This window comes from Hesperophylax consimilis, chromosome 17, assembly GCF_061612785.1.
Source record: "Hesperophylax consimilis isolate HC1 chromosome 17, BYU_Hcon_1.0, whole genome shotgun sequence".
NCBI classification, from domain to species: domain Eukaryota; kingdom Metazoa; phylum Arthropoda; class Insecta; order Trichoptera; family Limnephilidae; genus Hesperophylax; species Hesperophylax consimilis.
This window is the reverse complement of record NC_142852.1, coordinates 20079543-20101238: the sequence shown is the minus strand read 5'-3', so window position 1 is coordinate 20101238 and position 21696 is coordinate 20079543. Positions and strand designations below refer to the sequence as shown.

At 35.0% G+C, this 21696-nt stretch overlaps 1 protein-coding gene across 1 annotated transcript in view; it reads left to right on the top strand.

Moving 5' to 3' along the window:
• LOC149416173 (cholesterol 7-desaturase nvd 1-like) overlaps positions 1–21483 on the top strand; it is a 46248-nt gene extending 24765 nt beyond the window's left edge. The window contains exons 4-9 of the mRNA XM_089641897.1: positions 8175–8343; positions 9063–9251; positions 14475–14653; positions 16462–16567; positions 18145–18272; positions 21295–21483. Of these exons, the coding sequence (XP_089498023.1) occupies positions 8175–8343; positions 9063–9251; positions 14475–14653; positions 16462–16567; positions 18145–18272; positions 21295–21483 (960 nt within the window). The remainder of the gene's footprint in view (positions 1–8174; positions 8344–9062; positions 9252–14474; positions 14654–16461; positions 16568–18144; positions 18273–21294) is intronic.
• Positions 21484–21696: the final 213 nt, after the last annotated feature.

The following is a 21696-nucleotide window of genomic DNA, read 5'->3' as shown; positions in this document are numbered from 1 at the left end:
ATAAAAATGTATATGTAACTAAACTTTAAGCACCTGTTGACAAGCCAATTCAATTGGCTTAGCAGGACTTGTTTGTTGATATGTATTAACTATTTATACAATTAAAAAAAAAAAAAATTACGCAGAAATACGTAAAATACTAAAAATTAATATCAAGTATTTATGCCAATATAAGGAAGATAGTAATTTTGGGTACTACCTACTCCTCCACTTGGCTGAGGGACAGTTAAAAAATGCATTAATCTATTCAATCGAGTTTATTTCTGATATTGATTATTATTTCTGAGAATTTCAAGCGAAAGTCAAGTCTAAAGGCCAATACCAGAAAAGCTAAGTTCATCATTTATTATTGACTGATGGCAAATATCATTATAATGGCCCATGCATATTTTATAAATTCACTTATCATTTTCCAGTTGAAGTCTTCAATGAAGTTTTACTTGAATATTTTAAAGAAAGTAACATTAATAATAATCTAATTATGCAAAATTAAATAACAAACAAGAATGGGTGAAAAAGTAGATTACAAACATGTACAAATTAGACGCTAATTTGGTAGGTACAATATTTACTGGAGACCACGAAGAAAACAGTTCCCTCATTTTTTTTAAATTTTTCTTTCGACTTTATGTCCGGGTTAAATCTTCCCCACAGGAAAAACTAAACCCTTCCACACACTTTTCCACAAATCATCATCTAGTCCAGTGGTCGGCAAACTTATTGGCCAAAGAGCCAAATATGTACATTACAACGATTAAACAAAAATTCTCAGAGCCAAATCCGTTTTAATTTTAGTAAACCTATATTATAATTTTAGACCTTCATTAAATTACGGGTACACTGAATAAAACTTGATTTCACAAATCACACTTAATACAGATTTATTCGTTGATAAACAATAATATGAAACTAAGGTATGCATAAATTTAAATCATGACAATGACTAACAAACACTTAATGCGAACAATGTCATTGCATCTCCTTGGAAAGATTCAGCAAGTCAGGTTTGTATGTAGTTGTTTTTAATTTTAGGCATGATTCCAGATTCTCATCAATAAGACGACCTCTCAGTTTACTCTTAATAAAGTTCATGCTTGAATAAGATTGTTTGCATGAATATGTAGAACCAAAAAGGGAAAGAACAGCAAACGCGAGTTTTTTCAGCTGATCGTAAGAGTCAGGAATACTATTCTTGGCGTTGAAAATGATCAAATTTTTCCTTCTCTAGGTCTTTCAAACAGACCACTTGTGTTGTAAACTAAGATCACATTTGTTCTTCTCCAATATTTCCAAATCAATGCAAAAACGTGATATTTAGAGCTCCATATGTCCTTGTTTTTTAAATCCTGCAATTGTATTTAAAAGTTACTAATGTCAATGCCAAAAGGAGAAAATTTCAACTCAGTTATCGTAGCACTAAGAGGATTTTTGACGAATGCTAACTAAGGTCGCTCTGCTGTTAAACTCCTAAACTCCTGAAACCTGCTGATACCTGCTGCCCGTGGATATTTGTGCCAGAGCCTCATTCAAGGAGCCAAAGAGCCGCATGCGGCTCCGGAGCCGCACTTTTCCGACCACTGATCTAGTCAATCCACATTATGCAAGTGCATTATATAAGCATAATAAATACAAAATAATACTAGAACAACACGTCAAATCACCAGAGATCAAATGAGAAAATAATTCTCCGACTCCAGATATTTTCATATCAGAGGGTTCGGCTCGGTAGAACTCCTAACAAGGCCTATAAATCCTACTGATCCCTCAATATAAATATTTAAAAAATCTTTCGTAATCCTACATGTATTTAAAATGACTGATTTTTGCATTTTTAAATATAAATTCTCTGACAGATCTAATACGCCTAAATTTTGAATGAGAGAGCTAGGTATAATGCCAGTAGCCAAAATAACAAATGGTAATATTTTTATAGTCTGAGAATGCCAAATTCTTTTTATCTCATTTCCTTAATCTGTGTATTTTCTTATTTTTTCAATTTGGAATAGCGACATCAATGATATAAGTTATTTTTTAATTTTGTCATGTAAAACTATATCGGGTCTATTATGACTAATCGTTCGTCTATTATTATAGTTTTATCATAATATATAAAATTCATTTTCTTAAAATGAATTTGGTTCGTATACCTAATATTGAGACAATTTATTGGCTATATATTATAATTGGCGACAACCGTTTACATTCAAATCGGAACAAATCACACTTGATTTTTTATTCCGTGGGAAGGTATTACCTTAAGAAATGAACGGTCAAACACAAATGAAACAAATCATTTACAATTGCTCCTCACAGGAGGTTCTGAGGGAAAAAAATCTCTCAGGGCCTATTTCATCTTTGGGGATGTTGTGTAGAGGGTCTTTTTAGGAGAGTTTAAGTAGGAATCAAGGTGGCAATGTGTCCAGGAGTGACAGACGTAAGAATCCATCTCTTCCACTGTGGTGCAAGGCGATAGGTCGAGAATCTGGCTGGAGAGGTTATAAGGTCTCTCTCGATTAGTCTCTCAATTATTAGAATTGATGAAATTATAGAAATGATTCGACAAACCTCACCCCATAAATCCGGACACTAGACTAAGTCAACAAACGTAGCAAACGACTTGGTGTGACCCATATGTCATAACAGGGGTGTTGGTTATCCAATAAATGGTTCCCGGGGCGGCGGTACCCACACCCGCCTCCCAAATTGATATGATTAATGGTAAAACATTTATTTATGTGTTTAAAATGGTCATAAAAATGACTACTTAATTATTAGATATATTGTATCTTTGACATTATAAAAAGTCGATATTCACGTATGTCTGTTTGTGCGCTTAGTTATTCTAAACTACGCAACAGATTTTGATAGGGTTTCCACTAAAATTTAGAGTATTTCTTCCGAAAGGTTTGTATATAACCATGGATGTTATAATTATAGAAAGTAGAGAAAAGCAGGTGTTTTGTAATCATAAAAATTATATTTTCGGGCACTACATTGCCAACGCTGACTAAACTTTATGATGTAGGTACATAAAATAATGTACTACGGAATCGTATATCTCAAAAAGGCATCACAATCTCAAATCTTTACCCCAAAACTAATTTCTTAATGTTCGCGGTACATGAGAGAAGACATATACCCGGTGTTGCTGGGGGTTATCCTTAGGAGATAGACTTATACCATAGACTTATCTGTAGGCATTTCTAAGATATACAATTCCGTAGTACATTATTTTGATGTATCTCATAAGGTTTAGGCTGGCCGCATACATACGTTTTTCGTATTCGATTTCCGAATTCGTTTTCCGTATTCGGACATCCGAATGCACGGAATCAGTAGAAAATACATTAACTACCGCACACGTTCGTTTTAGTTCCGAACGGAACAAATTCCTTACGCACGTTCCGAATGCCAGCCGGCGCGTTCGGAGAAAACGAATGGAAAAAACCTAATGACGTCATGTGGAACGCAGCTATTGCATACAGTTTGTTTGTGCCGACGCAAACGTACGGAAATTTCCATTCGTAATTCAGTGTTGCCAACGGATCTTGACCTTATATCGCCGTTTCTCATACATAAGGTAGCGTAAAGTAGCCGAATTTGCTGTTAGGTGGGACATGTTTAAAATTGATGTTTTTACGTGAAAATAAAAAAAAATTCGTGGGGGGGGGGTGGCTAGAGAATTTCAAAAAAATAAAATTTGTCCCCAGAAAATAAAAAAAATTCATGGGGAGGGTGACTAGAGAATTTCAAGAAAATATAAAATTTGTCCCCAGAAAAATAAATTTCATGGGGGGGGGGGGGTGGCTAAAGAATTTCGGGACATGTTTAAAATTGATGTTTTTGAGGTAGCTTAATTGGCGACCAGTCGCCTTTTGGATTTTTTCGGCACCGATTCTCGCTCTGAGTAGCCTAAATGGCGACATATCGCCCTTGTTGGCAACACTGGTTCTGACGTTTATACATTCCGAATGAAGAAAAACGAACGTTTGCGCTAGTCTCACGGAATTCCGAATACGGAAAACGAATTCGTAAATCGAATACGGAAAACGTATGTATGCGGCCAGCCTAATGTATTTTCTACTGATTCCGTGCATTCGGATGTCCGAATACGGAAAACGAATTCGGAAATCGAATACGAAAAACGTATGTATGCGGCCAGCCTAAACCTTATGAGATACATCAAAATAATGTACAACGGAATTGTATATCTTAGAAATGCTATTGCATACAGTTTGTTTATGCCGACGCAAACGTACGGAAATTTCCGTTCGTAAATCAGTGTTGCCAACGGATCTTGACCTAATATCGCCGTTTCTCATACATAAGGTAGCGTAAAGTAGCCGAATTTGCTGTTAGGTGGGACATGTTCAAAATTGATGTTTTTACGTGAAAATAAAAATTTCGAGGGGGGGGGTGGCTAGAGAATTTCAAAAAAATAAAATTTGTCCCCAGAAAATAAAAAAAATTCATGGGGAGGGTGGCTAGAGAATTTCAAGAAAATATAAAATTTGTCCCCAGAAAAATAAATTTCATGGGGGGGGGTGGCTAGAGAATTTCGGGACATGTTTAAAATTGATGTTTTTTTTGAAGTAGCTTAATTGGCGACCAGTCGCCTTTTAGATTTTTTCGGCGCCGATTCTCGCTCTGAGTAGCCTAAATGGCGATATATCGCCCTTGTTAATAAACTGGTACTGACGTTTCACGGAATTCCGAATACGGAAAACGAATTCGGAAATCGAATACGGAAAACGTATGTATGCGGCCAGCCTTAGCCAGCGTTAGCTATGTAGTGCCCGAAAATATATTTTTTCGACATGATAAATGATAGTGAAAAATTTATCAAAATCCGTTGCTTAGTTTAGAAGATCTTAGCGCACAAACAGACAGACGCGGATAGCAATTTTATTTTATACTCTTTAGAGATTTGTTTGTTAGGCTTTCATATTAAGGCGATGCACTACGTCGTGAAATATTTTGAATCGAACGGGTATCTATAACACGCATTACGTAGATGGCGATAAGGCTTAAATTCCCGCATTGCACCATCCATCTGTTTTGATTCATGCGAGAAAAAAGCATGGCCAAAAGTGCCTTTTATTTTATTTTGTGGATGTTCAGGCACAAAAATTTAAATGTTTTTCAATCATTTTATAAATTACTTAATTTGCCACATTATATAATAAAATCATAACCGAAAATGGGTTCGTAAGTAGGAGATTTTGAACTTTAAAGCAGTTTTCATAGGCCTTATACATTATTTTTTTCTGGGCTTATAAAAAGACTTATCTAAAAAATACTCGATAATTTCAAAGGCCAAGATGTATTCTACTCGCAGTATTTAATTAAAGCATCTGAAACATTTCTAGGCGACCAAATTTTCAAACTAAAAACACATGATTTTGCATTACTACGTATTGCATCGCCTTAAAAATGTCTATCATCCTCGTTGTTGATTTTTTATGATAATTTAGGATAAAATGGTTCGTGCATCAAATGATGCTTGTATAATTTTATGCACAAGCAAAAAATCAGAAAGCTTACGTCTGGCTGTCAGGGGATGTAGTTTATAGTGCAAATTTCGATCACTATACGTTCAATATTGATTAAATAAATCTTCACGATAATTACACTGGTAATATTTCTTTGTATGGATTTGATCTTGTAATTACTAATGTCATAATTGAGAGACCAAATAGTGAATATGTATTCGATGCACAATACACAACCGGTATACTGTTTATTATTTTTTTCCACCTGTAAAACACCAACTTTATTTTTGTAGGAAATGCTTTGTTAATGCTAAATTTCTTATAATTATTTATTATCCTTTATGCTATGCATAAAACCTTGTCTTATAAACATTAGTTAATCATTAAAAAAACAATAATATTTGACAAGTCAAAAATATTTCGCCAACAAATGAAGATATAATATGTCTCGACGCCATCTAGTGAGAAATTTAGCACTAACAAAGCCTTTCCTACAAAAATAAAGTTGGTTGTTTACACGTGGAAAAATATAATAAGCAGTAATTGTTGATTGAAGTACTAGTACATATTGAATCATTTGGCGGGTTGGAAATAAGCCGACATAGCTCAGTGGTTTCAGAGGACCTGATCGGAAATCAGAAGGTGCGGGTTCAATTCCCGTTGGCGGCAATTATTTTTACTCGGGAGATATTTTCAATTTGTATTGATATTTCAGGCGACTAGTTATTGCTTATAATTATTTTTTACCACGAATATAGGTAATAAGTATAAAAATCGCTTGGCAAACGGAGCCCAGAAACGGTTGATTTCAAACGTAAAAGAGGTTGATATTTATTTCTTGATTAATTGTATAAAAAAGAAAAAAGTTAATCAATAGAAACTGTCACAGATTATCTTAGCAACAATATTGTATTTTTTTTAAAACTCTTTATCTAATGCTTTCTTACATTTCTAATGATAAAACGCATTTTTCGTATTTGAAGCAAATGTTTTTTTATTATTAATTAACATTTGTCCTTTAATTCTACTATATATTCTATTTTTCTTTTACTCAACCAAATAGTATTTGTTGGTTTTCGTATTATAAACCGATTCGTAGAAAAGATTAATCGAAAATAGTCATTTAGCATTAAGAGGAAGCTACAAGCCAAAAATGTATATATTCTTGGTATACCTTATATTGTAGGTAATAGGCATTAAAATCGCTTGACAAATGGAGTCTAGAAACGTTCGATTTCAAGCACAAAACTGGTTTTTATTTATTTTGTAAATAATTTTATAAGAAAGCAAAAAAGTTAATCAAGTGAAACTGTCACAGATAATCTTAGCTATAATACTGTATTTTTAAAAAGTTGTTTCCTTTACGCGTTCATACATTTCTATTGAAAAATATATTTTTTTTGTAGTTTACATTTATATTTTTTATTGAGTAATTTATTTTATTATTTGTATTCTACTCAAGCGAAACGATAGGAAAACCTCTAATTTATCTAAAGCATAATTTTGGTATTCATAATGTACACCAATTCGTTATAAAAATTAATCAAAATAGTAATTTAGCATTAAGCTTCGCCTTAAGATGAGATATACCTCTAAAATATAGCCAGAATATTAACGACGTAAGTGAAGCAGCCGTGCACAAAAATATGCGACGCGCGGCCATAGTGTATTGGAGAAACCTGCGGTTGAATTTGCCCTATCAAATATCTAGAATAAAGTGGGAATCTTAACGACATAAGTGTAATGTAATGTAATGCGGCCCGGCGTAATGCACGCAGTTACGGTCGATTTTCCCTGGCTGGCCATTAGAATTATCTTTCCATGGGGTTTATTTTAATTATTTCTGATGAATCTATTACTAAAATCTCAAATCTTTCTAGAAGGATCCCTCGGGAAGATACTAATTCACCGTCTAGAAAAATAAAATCTGGTGTTTACCGCTAATTTATAGTTAAAAATCGTTTTATAAAATTTAAAAATCATTTTACATAAAATATTTTTATGGTGAGGTCCTGTTTTTATTAATGTTAAATATAAACCACTTACATCCGTTGAGATCCCTCTAGAAATATTTGAGATTTTAGTAATACGTTCATCAGAAATAATAAAAATGTGAGCGTCGAGCAAATCTGCGGTATGAGAATGTTAAGTCGCTGTATCATTTAGGTGGCGATAAGGTGTAAATTCCCGCTCAACATCAACCGTTTGTTTTTATTTGTTCGAGAAAAAACATCGCCAAAAATGATATTTAATTTTATTTTGGGATATTTAGGCTCAAATCTGCAATTTTCTTCCGATCATTGTCTAAGGAACTTAATTTTTTACACTATACAATAAAACCACAACGGAAATAGGGTTCGTAAGTAGGAGATTTTGAATTTTAAAGCCGTTTGAACTTTAAGGCCTGATTTAGTGTCAAAATGTATAATGAGTGTATTTCAATTCAACAATTCGTCAATTTATTCGTATTATAGCCGTTTGGCGTTCAGGAATATCGATAAATAGACAATACCCGCCGCTATTGCCATCTTAATGCGATTTGTTATTTATTTCGTTGTCAATATCGGTTTGGCTATTGACACGCCTAACAAGCGCAACCGTGCTCTGGAAAGATTAATATTCTTCTTATTTTCGAACGTTTACAACGGAACCTTCAAAGCTTGTTTGTGAAACTTTTTCCAGGATCTGGACCTTCCCGGGGTGGCTGTCAAGAGAAAGGACATGGTGAATCTGACCAGGACTCTGAGGAAGATCGGTCAAAAGCTGCCGCCCGCTTTCCCTAATGGCTGGTACGGGGTGGTCGAGTCCTCAGAGCTGAATGAAGGAGACGTTAAGGAAATACACGCCTTTGGTGAGACTAATCAAATACAGGATTTTCCAATAAGAGGTGTTATTTTGATATTTAATCGTAAAAGATCAATAGTTTCGTGGCTTGTGTGACACGTAGCGCCTCTTTGTTGAAAGTGAACGTTGTCCAGATCAATACCATCCAATTCCGGCCATAAAAAATCATTAATCATCTCTCGATAGCGCAATCCATTCATCGTAACTGTTGCTCTAGCCTCATTTTCAAAAAATTAAGGACCAATGACTCCGCCGGACCATAAACCGTACCAAACAGTCACACGTTGAGGATAAAAAGGCTTTTCAACAATAATTCTTGGGTTTTTCGAGCACCAGATGCGACAATTTTGCTTGTTGACGAAGCCACCGAGGTGGAAATGGGCCTCATCACTCAAGATGATTTGCATTTGATTCACTCAAGTGAATTTTAATAATTTCAATGCGTTGTTGAAGCGTGTATTGTTCCATTTTTATTAATGGCGTAGTTTTTACTTGTCAAATGTCAAAAAATGACAGCTTTAGAAATGACATCTACCGAAATAACGGGCTATTCAAAATAACACCTCTTATTGAAAAGCCCTGTATTATTTTTGAAAGGTGGAAATAATATTATTATAAAGTATTGAAGAAGTTTAAAAATCTGTGTATATTTTACTATTCTTATGTCCTATAATAAACAAATAGTTGTAGCTTCATAATATTCTATTTATTGTTTGGTGCTTTCAGGTGAATCTCTGGCTGTGTTCCGAGGCGAGGGCGGGTCGGTGCATGTGCTTGACGCACATTGCCCGCACCTGGGAGCGAACATGGCGGCAGGCGGGTCCGTGCGCGGAGACTGCCTCGAGTGCCCCTTCCATCGCTGGAGGTTCAGTGGGCCCTCGGGCAGGTGTGTGGCCATCCCTGGTGTGGACTCAGGTAAACACTAAGGTCTATGTCTTCTATACGAGCAATATACCCATGGAGCTGGCTTAACCTAAGACCATCACTGTCTTCGGTCCCGGTGTATCTCTGGCTGCGTTCCGATATGAGGGCAGAATGTTAATTGACATATCTTAATCCTTCTATTGAATTGAATCATCGTTACAATATTGTATTCTTATGTCTTTCTCGAAAGAATTGAGTTTTTTAAACGGACAAACTATTTTATCATATTCATATTATTATATGTACGGGCGCAAACAAATAATCTAAAGCATAACTTGAAAAAAGCGTATTATAATAAAATACTTTATTTTTTTAAATATAAACAGGGTGTATCGGCACGTATCCGACAAACTTTAACCAGCTTTTCCTAAGCACATTTTTTTTCAATTAAAAACTAAAAAATATAAAAAAATCCACACTCCGTCACTGTCATTGGCATTGTTCAGCGGCGTAGCTACCTAGGGGCCACGCGGGGCAGTGCCCCGGGGCCCTCAAGCTCAGGGGGCCCTCGAATCCTTATCAGAAATCTCGATCGAACTGAACTTTTGGAAATTTCTCCCATTTTCAAAATAAATATGACAGGTTGCAACTTGCAACCCCACTTTAATCATGACAAATCAGTTGAGATCATGACAATTCAAAAGTTATGCCTAGGGAATTCCCCTAAATTCAGCTAAATTCAGGAAACAACATCAAACGTTGGGATCTACTGTCAAAATTCACCAGCGAATCGGACACCACTCTAAAAAAACTAAATTAGACTAGATGGTCCACTAGGGTCAATACGATATCTGCAATAAAACTTCGTTATTTTGATATTATCAAAGCATTATCAGAAATGGTTCTAAAGAGTCCTAATAAAGATGAGCGTAGTGAAGCAGGGAGTATTAAAACAAAAATGCTAAATTTCGAGTTCGTGTTGCTTTGCGAATTCACGCACAGTGTATTTATTGAACGACATCAATTATGCATCCAAAACTTTACAAAAATGCGACATCAATTTGGGCGAGGCGAGTAAAGTTTTAGCAGAGACCAAAGCAAAGTTGCAAATTTATAGAAATGATTTCGAATTATTCAAGTGCAAAGCCAGTGAAACTGCAAAAAATATGGTATTGATACCCATTTTCAAGAAAAAAGGCAAAGAAAAGTTAAAAGAACATTTTGATGAATTAGCTGCTGATCACCGATTTCCAAGCCGAGAAAAAATATTTAAAATTGAGATTTTCAATAATGTACTACAGACAGTAATATCTCAATTAGATACACGTTTTATTGGTATGAGTGCAGTCTGTCATATATTCGATTTTCTAACACCAACATTTTTATTACATGTTGATGAAGCAACTTTATTACAAAAGTGTGACTAATTCATATTCAGATGTAATAGGCCCTAGTTTTTCACTTCAATTTATTAATATTTACCATCTAGTTTTACCTCAACTAACTCAAGCATGGACTGTTCACCAATTATGTAAGGAAATAATGAGCAAATATGGAGTGCTAGAATGCAACCTAACGGAAGTATTTACAGCAATGTTATTATTCTTTACAATTCCTGCCCTATTCTGCAGCAGCTGAAAGGTCATTTAGCAAATTAAAAATAGTAAAAAATTATTTAAGAAATAAGATGGGCCAAACTCGACTCCGACATTTATCGCTAATAGCAATTGAAAACAAAACCGCATCAAGCCTGGATTTAAACGAAGTCATTGATACTTTTGCGAAAACTAAAGCTAGGAAAAAATTGTAAATATAATTGTTATTTAGTCAGTTGGTAGGCCCGACCTTTATATAATAAACCCTCGAATCTTCTCTATTTCGTTTTATTAGCCAAACCTACACCAAGAATTAATTGTAATTTATGTTGTTACTGTTTAATATTTTTATTACCTGCCCTGCAGTCTGCAGTGCACAAAAAAGAGCTTAAGTAGCTTAGCATTTTTAAAGTGTTTGTATATTTCATATTTTTATTTGATAAAACCTAATCAGTTTACATAGCAGTGGGGCCCCATTTTTTAATTTGCCCCAAGGCCCTCGGTTACCTAGCTACGCCACTGGCATTGTTTCTCGTGTTCAACAGCTGTTATTAGCAAGTGTGTCAAAAAGCGTCTTCGCTCTTTCATACACACTAAATAATAAAAGTTAAAAATGAGACGAATGGTGCCATGCCATTTCGTTGTGATTGTAAAAGCGCGCCAATGTAGGCACGTACTTATATTATTCAACGAAACTTGAATAAAATATTGCCAGATGGGTTTTCAAACTGTGACAAAGGATAAAACAGTGGTGACATGTGGTGAAAATATGAATGGTAATTTTTTTATTAAAAAAAATGTTACCGGACAGCAAAGTGCCCATAACATTTTTTACTCCAAATGTGCTAAGGAATTGCTGGTTAAAGTTTGTCGGGTACATGCCGATACACCCTGTATAGTTATAAATTACAAATAATACAAAACAAAATTAACCTTTGTCTGTCCAACTGGGAAGGATACCCGTTACAGTACAGCCAAATTGTGTATTTAGTACATAATATTCTTACAATGGAATGGCGATGCTGTCAAAACAAATTTTGAGAACATTGGTGATTGCATTCGAAGTGACAGGATGGTTTCATTATCCTTGAAAGAATCGCAAAGATGTAATTTATTACCAGGGTCAATTTGGATAACATTAGTAATTGCATTCAGAACAGATGAATGGTTTCTTTCGGGACATCACAAGTCTGAGATTCTTTCCAGTGCATTTTGGCGAACATTTACAATTGTATAGTTAGAATTTCCACATTTATAAATCAGTATAAGAAATATGAATCCTAAAGTACTATATTTTTAGAATTTCTTACTCTGAAACTACTGACTCTGAAACCACTGAGCTATGTCGGCTTATTTCCAACCCGCCAAGTAATTCAATATGTACTAGTACTTCAATCACCAATGACTGCTTATTATATTTTTTCCACCTGTAAATAACCAACTTTATTTTTGTAGGAAAGACTTTGTTAGTGTTAAATATCTCACTAGATGGCGTCTAGACATATAATATCTTCATTTATTGGTGAAATATTTTTGACTTGTCAAATATTATTATTTTTTAATGATAAACTCATGTTTATAAGACAAGGTTTTATGCATAGCATAAAGGATAACATATATTTCAGACGACTAATTATTGCTTTTAATTATTTGTTATCTTGTACGCTATGCATAAAACCTTGCCTTATAAACATTAGTTTTTCATTAAAAAATAATTCATTAATAGTTTTGTCTGCATAAAAACTCAATTATTTGAGGAAAGAAAATGACTAACAATGAAATAATCGAGTTTTTAAACGAAATAAAACTATTTATTCATATTCCGTATGTACTGGCGCAAATATATAATAATTCATCCTAATATTTAAAAAAAAACCTTAATAATTCGATTAGCGCCATCTTTGAACATTTTTTAGAAACTTGTATTTTGGTACAAATGTTATTGGTTTGAGACTTTGCTGATTATTGATCATCTGCCCTGGAAAGAGCAATTTGAAGTGGTGAGGGGAAAGTTGTGTAAAAAATGCCAAAACATAATTAATTTTTTTTAATGTAATAACATATGCATTTCTTTGTCTCATCAAATACCCCAAAAAATCATAAACTGTTTCTAACTATGTAAATATAGAAAATTAAATAATAATAATCACTTCCTTTTACGATTCTGCCAAAGAATAAGATCACAACTGCCATTCTGAAAATAATTCAACACTCCTCACACACCAACACTAAACCAGTCTTTAATTTCAACATACACCAGCACAAAACAAATACACTTATCACAGTATTATAATACATTGAACATAAGCAATATAACGCATTACCTAGTAATCTAAAACTTTCGACAACGGACAAAAAAACATTGGCAAAAGCTCGTAAAAGCTATTTCCTCAGCAGTTTTATTAATGACTGACCCATTCTTTGGAACTCTAAAATAACTTCTGCGTTTATTTATTTTAATGTATTTAAGTTGTCTTGTCTTTAATCTAAGTAATCTAATCTTTAATCTTTAATCTTGTCTTTCCCGAAATGAGTTTTGTAAACTCACTGGGAATAATACGTTATAAATTTGTTATCATTTTGTAATGTATTATCTAATAAAAATAAATAAATAGTTCATTATGCACAACTTTGCATACAAATCAGTTCAAAATCATTTATTTATTAACGCCGATTATAGCGGCTTTTACAAAAGAATAACAATTGTTTTACTTATTATAAATACAGAATATCTATAGATAAAAAAATATAAATACAAAATACATAAAAGAGAACAATAGAAATGGTTATTATAAATACAAAGCAACAATGTGTATATATAAACAATTAATTTACAATAAATCCCGGATAAACTAATACTTTAAAACTGTATTTGGTTATATTCAATCAGAGAAGCGCTGACATACAGTTTTAATTAAGTGGTGTTTGTATGAGGATAAATTAGCAATGTTTATAGATTCATCCAAAACATATTTATTACCAAGTACATGTAGGCGATTCATTATGGAATTGAGTTCAGCGTTAGATCCTGTATTGTTGCAATGATAGGGTAATTTGAAACGAACTGATCGACTAGGTACACGGAAACATATTAGCGAAAGAAGTTCAGGGGAGTTCAACAGGTTGGTAACGATTTTAAATAAATAAAATAGGTCAAAACAAATTCTTCTTTCTTTTAATGTATCGAGTCCCAATAAATGTAACAGAGAGGGGTAATTAATGTTTTCGATGAGTATTCCCAATTTAAAATTAATATAACGTAAAAATTTATGTTGGACTCGCTCAAGGGAATTCTCATATACACTGTAGTAAGAACTCCAAATGGTGGTGTTAAATTCTAGTTGGCTTCTAACAAGTGAAGTGTAAAGTAATTTGACAGTTTTTAAATTTTTAAAATCCTTTGAAATCCGTAAGACAAATCCTAACATTTGCATTGCTTTACTGGTTATATTATTAATATGTTGAATGAATGTTAATTTAGTGTCAAAGGTTATACCAAGGTCTCTTATTTCATCAACAGATAATAAGGTGTGATTATTGAGAAAGTAGGTGAACAACAATGGTATCATAATATAAGATGGCTGCCAGGCAATTTCCTCTCAACCTAGAGTTGGCTTCAATGCAATTCATGCAAAATTGCACTAATGTTCGGCGATTGATCGTTTGTTTCTTGTCTTAGTGCCCAAGAACGCGGCCGTGCGTGCCTGGGAGAGTCGGGAGCTGGACGGCATGGTGTTCGTGTGGTTCCACTGCGAGCAGCTGGAGCCCGAGTGGGAACTGCCTTCAGTCCCGGAGATAGCCAGCGGAGAGTGGCGCTACATGGCCAGGAATGACTTTCTGATACCTTGTCACCTGCAGGTACAGTGCAAAAAAAACCTTGATTCGGCAGGGGGGAATTATGTGAAAACGTTTTTAAAAAGGCTCCCATGCAAATATCCCGCCAAATATTTTCATAAATTTGGTGGCCCAAGGGTTGTGGCGCCAAGGATAATTTATATCCTAAAAACCATACGTTGCTTGTTAGTGCGCTTACGTCATCGAGCGGGGACGGGGTCATATAAGAGTTCCGAAATCCACGCTGCGACCAATGAATCAGTTATGCCTCCACAACGCAAAGGGTTTTGTGAGTTATTCATACTTCGTCGTGTAGATCTTGAGGTTTTCTAAAAAGTAAGCTGAACAAACAAAACATTCATTATGCCCAGTGACGAACGACAGAAGTTTTCAAGAAAAGTAATGGAACTGAGAATGATAATTTCAATAATTTTCACAATATTAACTTACCATATTAATGCATATACACAGACTGGTTATCGAATCATTTCACCAGCATTTTTATTGGCTGCTATCTTTTTGTATGATAGCAAGAATTTACCCGAACTAAATGCAATCTAGACAGTTTATTTTTTTTATTTTTTTTATATTAACTCCACACAGGAGGCCCTGAAGAATATAATTTCCCTCAGGGCCTATTTCATCTTTGGGGATGCTGTGTGGAGGGTCTTTTTGTGGAGAGGAAGGAGTGAACATGGGTCTTGAAGAGTCCCATGTTGTAGGAGGGAGGAAACACAGAGGCCGGCAGTTCGTTCCACAGCCGAGCTGTTGAACCTAAGAACGAATCGTAGAAGCGACCCGTTCTCATGTGACAAATTTCAACCGTGTACATATGTTGGGCGCGCGCTTGGCGTGTATCCCGACTACGCACCGGTGCCGAAGGGATCAATGACGCTAGTTCCTCAGAGCATCTTCCATTGTAATACCGATAGAACAAGGACAGCATACCTACCTGACGCCTGTGCTCTAAAGATTGCAGTCCGTTTGTTAAGATTGGGGAATCTATCAAACGGACCGCCCGTTTGTGCACAGAGTCAAGGGTTTTTTTCAGGTATTTAGGGGCTCCAGACCAGAGATGGCTGCCAAATTCGACAGTAGAGCGCACTTGCGATTTGTACAGGGTCAGCAGTTGTGTACTATTAAAGTATCTGCGGGCCCTGTACAGTACGCCCAGCTTCTGAGAGGCCAACTTTACTCTGGCTTCGATGGAGCCCCCGTACCTGAGCTGGTCACTTATAGTTACACCAAGCATATAGTGTCTTAGATAAATATATCTTATTTTTATTTTAATGTGCTACATCTATTCAGTTTTTCTGCAGGTAGTTTTATTCGAAGTATGATGCAGTTTGTAGTTCTTACATTCTGTTGGTATTTCTTATTCGTAGTATGATTCAGTTAAATATGACCAAACGAGATAGAGTCCTATTAGCTCAGTTGGTAGAGAGGTTCCCCAACAAGGCAAGGGTCCTTGGTTAGAGTCCTAGATGTGACCGTATCTTTTTTCTAATTTTTATGTTTCGAATTTTTGTTTAGGAATCGCTAATATTGTCTTCAATAATTAAATATTATAATTTGAGGTTTTACTCAAAAAGTTATCACAAAAAATAAAAAAAGTATATTTTTTTAGTTTCATTTGGACACATATTTATTTAATTGCCATCCTTTTGATAAGTGACACAATATTTTTTGTTTGATTAATGTGAATTCAACTTTAAGTGAACATTCAATTTGCAATTTACGTTTTTTGAAAACCAATGATTCTGAATTTCTTAAGTTTTCTTGGGACCTGCTTACAAATGAATATGTGATGTGATATTATTAATTTATTCCAGGATATTCCGGAGAACGGGGCAGATGTTGCCCATCTGAATGCTCTTCACGGAGACCATCTGATTGCAGGAAAATCTCTTCCGACTTCGGATTCGTATAATGTCTTTGGTAAGTTAAACAAGGCTGCGTAATGTTATCGTGGTTATTCAATCTACGCATGTATGCAAGAATTGAAAGAGGTAGGATTGGGTGTGAAATTGAGTAATCTTAAAGCATGTTGCCTGTTGTATGTTGATGACGTGGTGCTGATTTCTAACAGCATGGAAAATCTACAGTCATTGGTATTTGAGTTGTGTAATTTCTATACCCGCTATATTAACTTTCATTGATTTGGAGAAAACCGCAAAAAACTGTCACATCTCTAGCGTACATAAGTAATTGCATTACAATTTTTTATACATGGTGTCCGGAAACTCGTAGTACAAGCCGGAAACTGGAGAATGTATACCACACGGGGAACCCAAATAAACATAAAGTTTTTTGATTTGAGCATTTTTATAAAAAAAAAAAAAAACAAAAAAAAATTTTTTTCGGCTATTTCAGGGTTCAAATTTTTTCGTCACTATTTGTTTTACTTTTAAATTTTTAAATAGTTTTAATTAGTTGGGTACTTTGATCTTCAGTAATAATTTATAAGAATTTGATCAAAAAAAAAATCAACTTCTGACTCGATTTACTCGAAAACGAAAGCTCAAATCAAAAAAAATTATACTACAAAATCGACTCCAAATGTGATGTAGATTCACCAGTTTCCCGCTTGTACTACGAGTTTTCGGACACCATGTATAATGAATTAGAGTAATAAAATTTCGAAAAGCATTTATTTTTCTATATATGTATGTCTAGCAATAATTAAGTAATTTCGATAAATAAAATGGATAAAGCGGATTTTGATACTCACTTCGTGATATAGAGGCTTTTGAAAGTCAACTGAGCCGACATGGCGGGTTTAGAAACACACGCGTAGATCATTTTGACACAAGAGCGTGGCGTCAGAGCGGCGGCCATATTGTATTTTGGCAAAATAACCGCTTGTGATTGGTTGAATCCGAGCGCGTTTTGATAGTAATACGCGTTTTGATAGCGCGTTTTGATAGTAACTTTCTGTATGATATAGCGGATTTGCAGTTTTAACATGGTTTTTGGTCGTGATAAGGAGGGTTTTGAAACTCAATTTTAGGCTCCTCTTGTTGCTCGCAAAAATGTTTTGAAGATGTCATACTCAGATCATTTTGTCAAAAAATCGGATATAGCGGGTATAGAAATTATAGGATTCATTTATTTATTTATTTTATATTATAGAAACAAACAGTACATGATTTACAGAGATGAAATATACAGGAATAAGATACTTCATGTTGTGTACCTATGATATGTTTCCTTGTAATGTCTGCTAAATGGTATGTTTATTCCTTAATTACCAGGTGATAGGTGTGTGTGTGACGTGTGTAATGTATGTGTGAGTGTTTGTGTGTGTGTGTCTGTATGTATGTGCATTGAAAAGTTTAAATTATTGACATGATGCCACGTTTGAATTTGGGCAGTGAATCCGAAAAGATTATAATGATTGATTTTGTAAGCCGTATTGCACTTACTCCTCCTTTAGCTAACGTTTCAGACAGCGTTACAGTGTCCATCTTCAGGGCAGATGTATTATGACTGATTTATGTAATGTATCTTTTCAGGTAGACACGTCTGGGCTGGCCAATGGGCTGCCTCCGAGATGCCGCACATCGCGTCTGTCGAACTGAAACATGACATAAGGTTTCTAGACAAACTGTCCATGGTGGATGTTGACGTTACAGCGACTCAGGTAAAGCAAATAATGTCACCAATTGTCATACTTATCCTTTACTACCTGACGTTGCTCGTGTTTCCTCTAATTTCTATAAATATAAAATGCAATATGAAATTGATGATTTATAAAGAAAATGTTTGGCTTTTCCGGAAACTATAGAACATATTATATTGGGATGTTCTATATTAGCACCGTCCGAGTATACATTTAGGCACAATCAAGTTTTAAAAATAATTCACCAAAGTTTGGTAATTAAACATAACTTGATTGACTGCCGTAATATAATACCATATTATGAATACGAACCAAATTCATTTTTAGAAAACGAATTTTATAAAATATATTATGATAAAACTATACTAACAGACCGAACGATTAGTCATAATAGACCCGATGTAGTTTTACATGACAAAATTAAAAAAAAAAAACTTATATCATTGATCACTCAAAAATCTGTTAGTGAAAAAATAAGAAAATACACAGATCTAGGAAATTAAATAAAAAGGATTTGGCATTCTCAGACTATAAAAAGATTACCATTCGTTATTTCGGCTACTGGCATTATACCTAGCTCTCTCATTCAAAATTTAGACGTATTAGATCTGTCAAAAAATTTATACGTAAAGATGCAAAAGTCGGTCATTTTGAATACATGTAGGATAACGAAAGATTTCTTAAGTATTTATGTTGAGGGATCAGTAGGATTTATAGACCCTGTTAGAAGTTCTACCGAGCCGAACCCTCTGATATGAAAATATCTGGAGTCGGTGAATTATTTTCCCATTTGATCTCTGGTGAGTTGACGTGTTGTTCTTGTATTGTTTTGTATTTATTTTGCTTATATAATGCACTTTCATAATGTGGATTGACTAGATGATCATTTGTGGAAAAGTGTGTGGAAGGGTTTAGTTTTTCCTATGGGGAAGATTTAACCCGGACATAAAATCGGAAGTTTTATATATAAAAACCTTTCAGAAGAAATTTTCTACATGATATGGAAAACTTCGTTTCGTAGTTTAGAAGAACTAAGCACACAAGCAGACAGACGCGGATAGCAACTTGGTTTTATATTATTTAGAGATGCCAGGATCAAACGAGGACAATACAGAAAACAATACAACAGTGTCCTGTCTCTGCTCCGTGAAGAGTCTCGATTGCGCATGGCAGGACAATGGGAAAATACAACAATTCTCAAGATCTATTGTAGTTTTCATAATAATGAAATACGAGATATGTACGAACGGAGTGGCGCAGTGTTTTTTTTATATTTTTTATATTAACTCCACACAGGAGGCCCTGAAAAAAATTATTTCCCTCAGGGCCTATGTCATCTTTGGGGATGCTGTGTGGAGGGTCTTTTTGTGGAGAGGAAGGAGTGAACATGGGTCTTGAAGAGTCCCATGTTGTAGGAGGGAGGAAACACACAGGCCGGCAGTTCGTTCCACAGCCGAGCTGTTGAACTTAAGAACGAATCGTAGAAGCGACCCGTTCTCATGTGACAAATGTCAACCGTGTACAAATGTTGGGCGCGCGTTTGGCGTGTATCCCGACTACGCACCGGTGCCGAAGGGATCAATGACGCTAGTTCCTCAGAGCATCTTCCATTGTAATACCGATAGAACAAGGACAGCATACCTACCTGACGCCCAGGCTCTAAAGATTACAGTTTGTTTGTTAAGATTGAGGAATCTATCAAACGGACCGCCCGTTTTTGCACAGAGTCAAGGGTTTTTTTCAGGTATTTAGGGGCTCCGGACCAGAGATGGCTGCCAAATTCGACAGTAGGGCGCACTTGCGATTTGTACAGGGTCAGCAGTTGTGTACTATTAAAGTATCTGCGGGCCCTGTACAGTACGCCCAGCTTCTGAGAGGCCAACTTAAAATAATTCCACAGCTGACCAATAATGTCAATTTTAACGAATATAGGTATTTATAAGAAGGCTATAATAACATACCTCAAACACAATAATCAGTATCATTGAATCGTTGACAGCCCTGAATTGTTAATGCCAAGTTGCGATGCCTACTCAGCTATTCCAAGTACAATTAGTTTAGTGGTTAACAATAAACTCACTACTGACTATTATCATAGACACCTCATACTTCGACATAAGACAGGTCCCTAGTATAAAGTAGTTCATCTATTGTTACACTGGTATATATTTCATTTGAATTATGCATTGTCTTACTCCACTTATATTAATAATGTGCATCACTTGCAATAGTGTTTTTGTTTAAACATTAATTGTTCTATAATTTATTGCTATTATTATCCTGTTTATCACTGTACGCTTGTAATTCGATTATCACTGTATTGTAAAAGCCATTATATAGCGTTTGAATAAATAAGTAAATAAACTATGTACAAAATTTGGGCATTTTTGACACATTTCCTGACTGTGCACTAGCACCAAAGCGATCAATGTCGCTAGTAGAGCATCTTACATTTAAATACTGGTAGAACAAGAACAGCATTTCCAACTGACTCCTGAGCTCAAAGATTGAAATCTGTTTGTTAAAATAAATATCAATCTATCAAACGTTATTTGTTTATAATTATTGAAAAAAAAATGTCACCCAGTCGGTACGGCAAAATGAAATCTACAGTTTTTAACAATAATAAGCTTAAGAAAGGTTTGATTAAGCCTATTGAGTACGTGCTGATATACCCTGGATACACGGTGTCTGGAAAATCGTAGTAAAAGTCCAAAACTGATGAACATACATATAAAAATTCAAAAACAAAAACACTTTTTTTTTTTTAATAATCGATAACCAAAGAGTTAAAAAAAAACCTTTTTAAACGGGTCAAAGCTTTGACGCATTTTAAAATACATTGAACAAGTGATGTTAGCTCAATACTGAACAATTTTGTACAAATTTAACCTAAAAAATTCTAACTTCGGACCCGATTTACTATAAGTAGACTAACCAGTTTTTTGCTGGTACTAAAAGTTTCTGGACACAATCTATATGTAATTTTTTTGTATTGGTGCTTTTTGAAGAAGTCTACAAAGTTCCGTTTATTTAATTTCAGATTGGCCCCAGCTACGTTCAGATGAGCATCCGTCACCGCCTCGGGCAAGTGATGATCTTACAGACAGTCACACCGCTCGCCCCACTAATGCAGAGGGTGACTCACAGGCTGTACGCCCCGTGGTACATGAAGCCAGTAGGGAATATCATCATGTGGGCAGAGACTGTCATGGTGAGTGATCAATATTAAAATAGCTCGTAATGGAGTGATGATATCAATCCTAATGGCAGTTAGGCGAGGAACTTGCAGAGGAAGAAAGAAATTAGATAAATGCATTTCAATTTGGGAGGCGGGAATTGGTACCGCCACTCCAAGAACCATTTATTAGATAACCAGTACCTCTGCCATAGGTCACGTCAGGTGGCAAGCATCACCAGTGACTTAGTGGCGCACAGTGGGCTG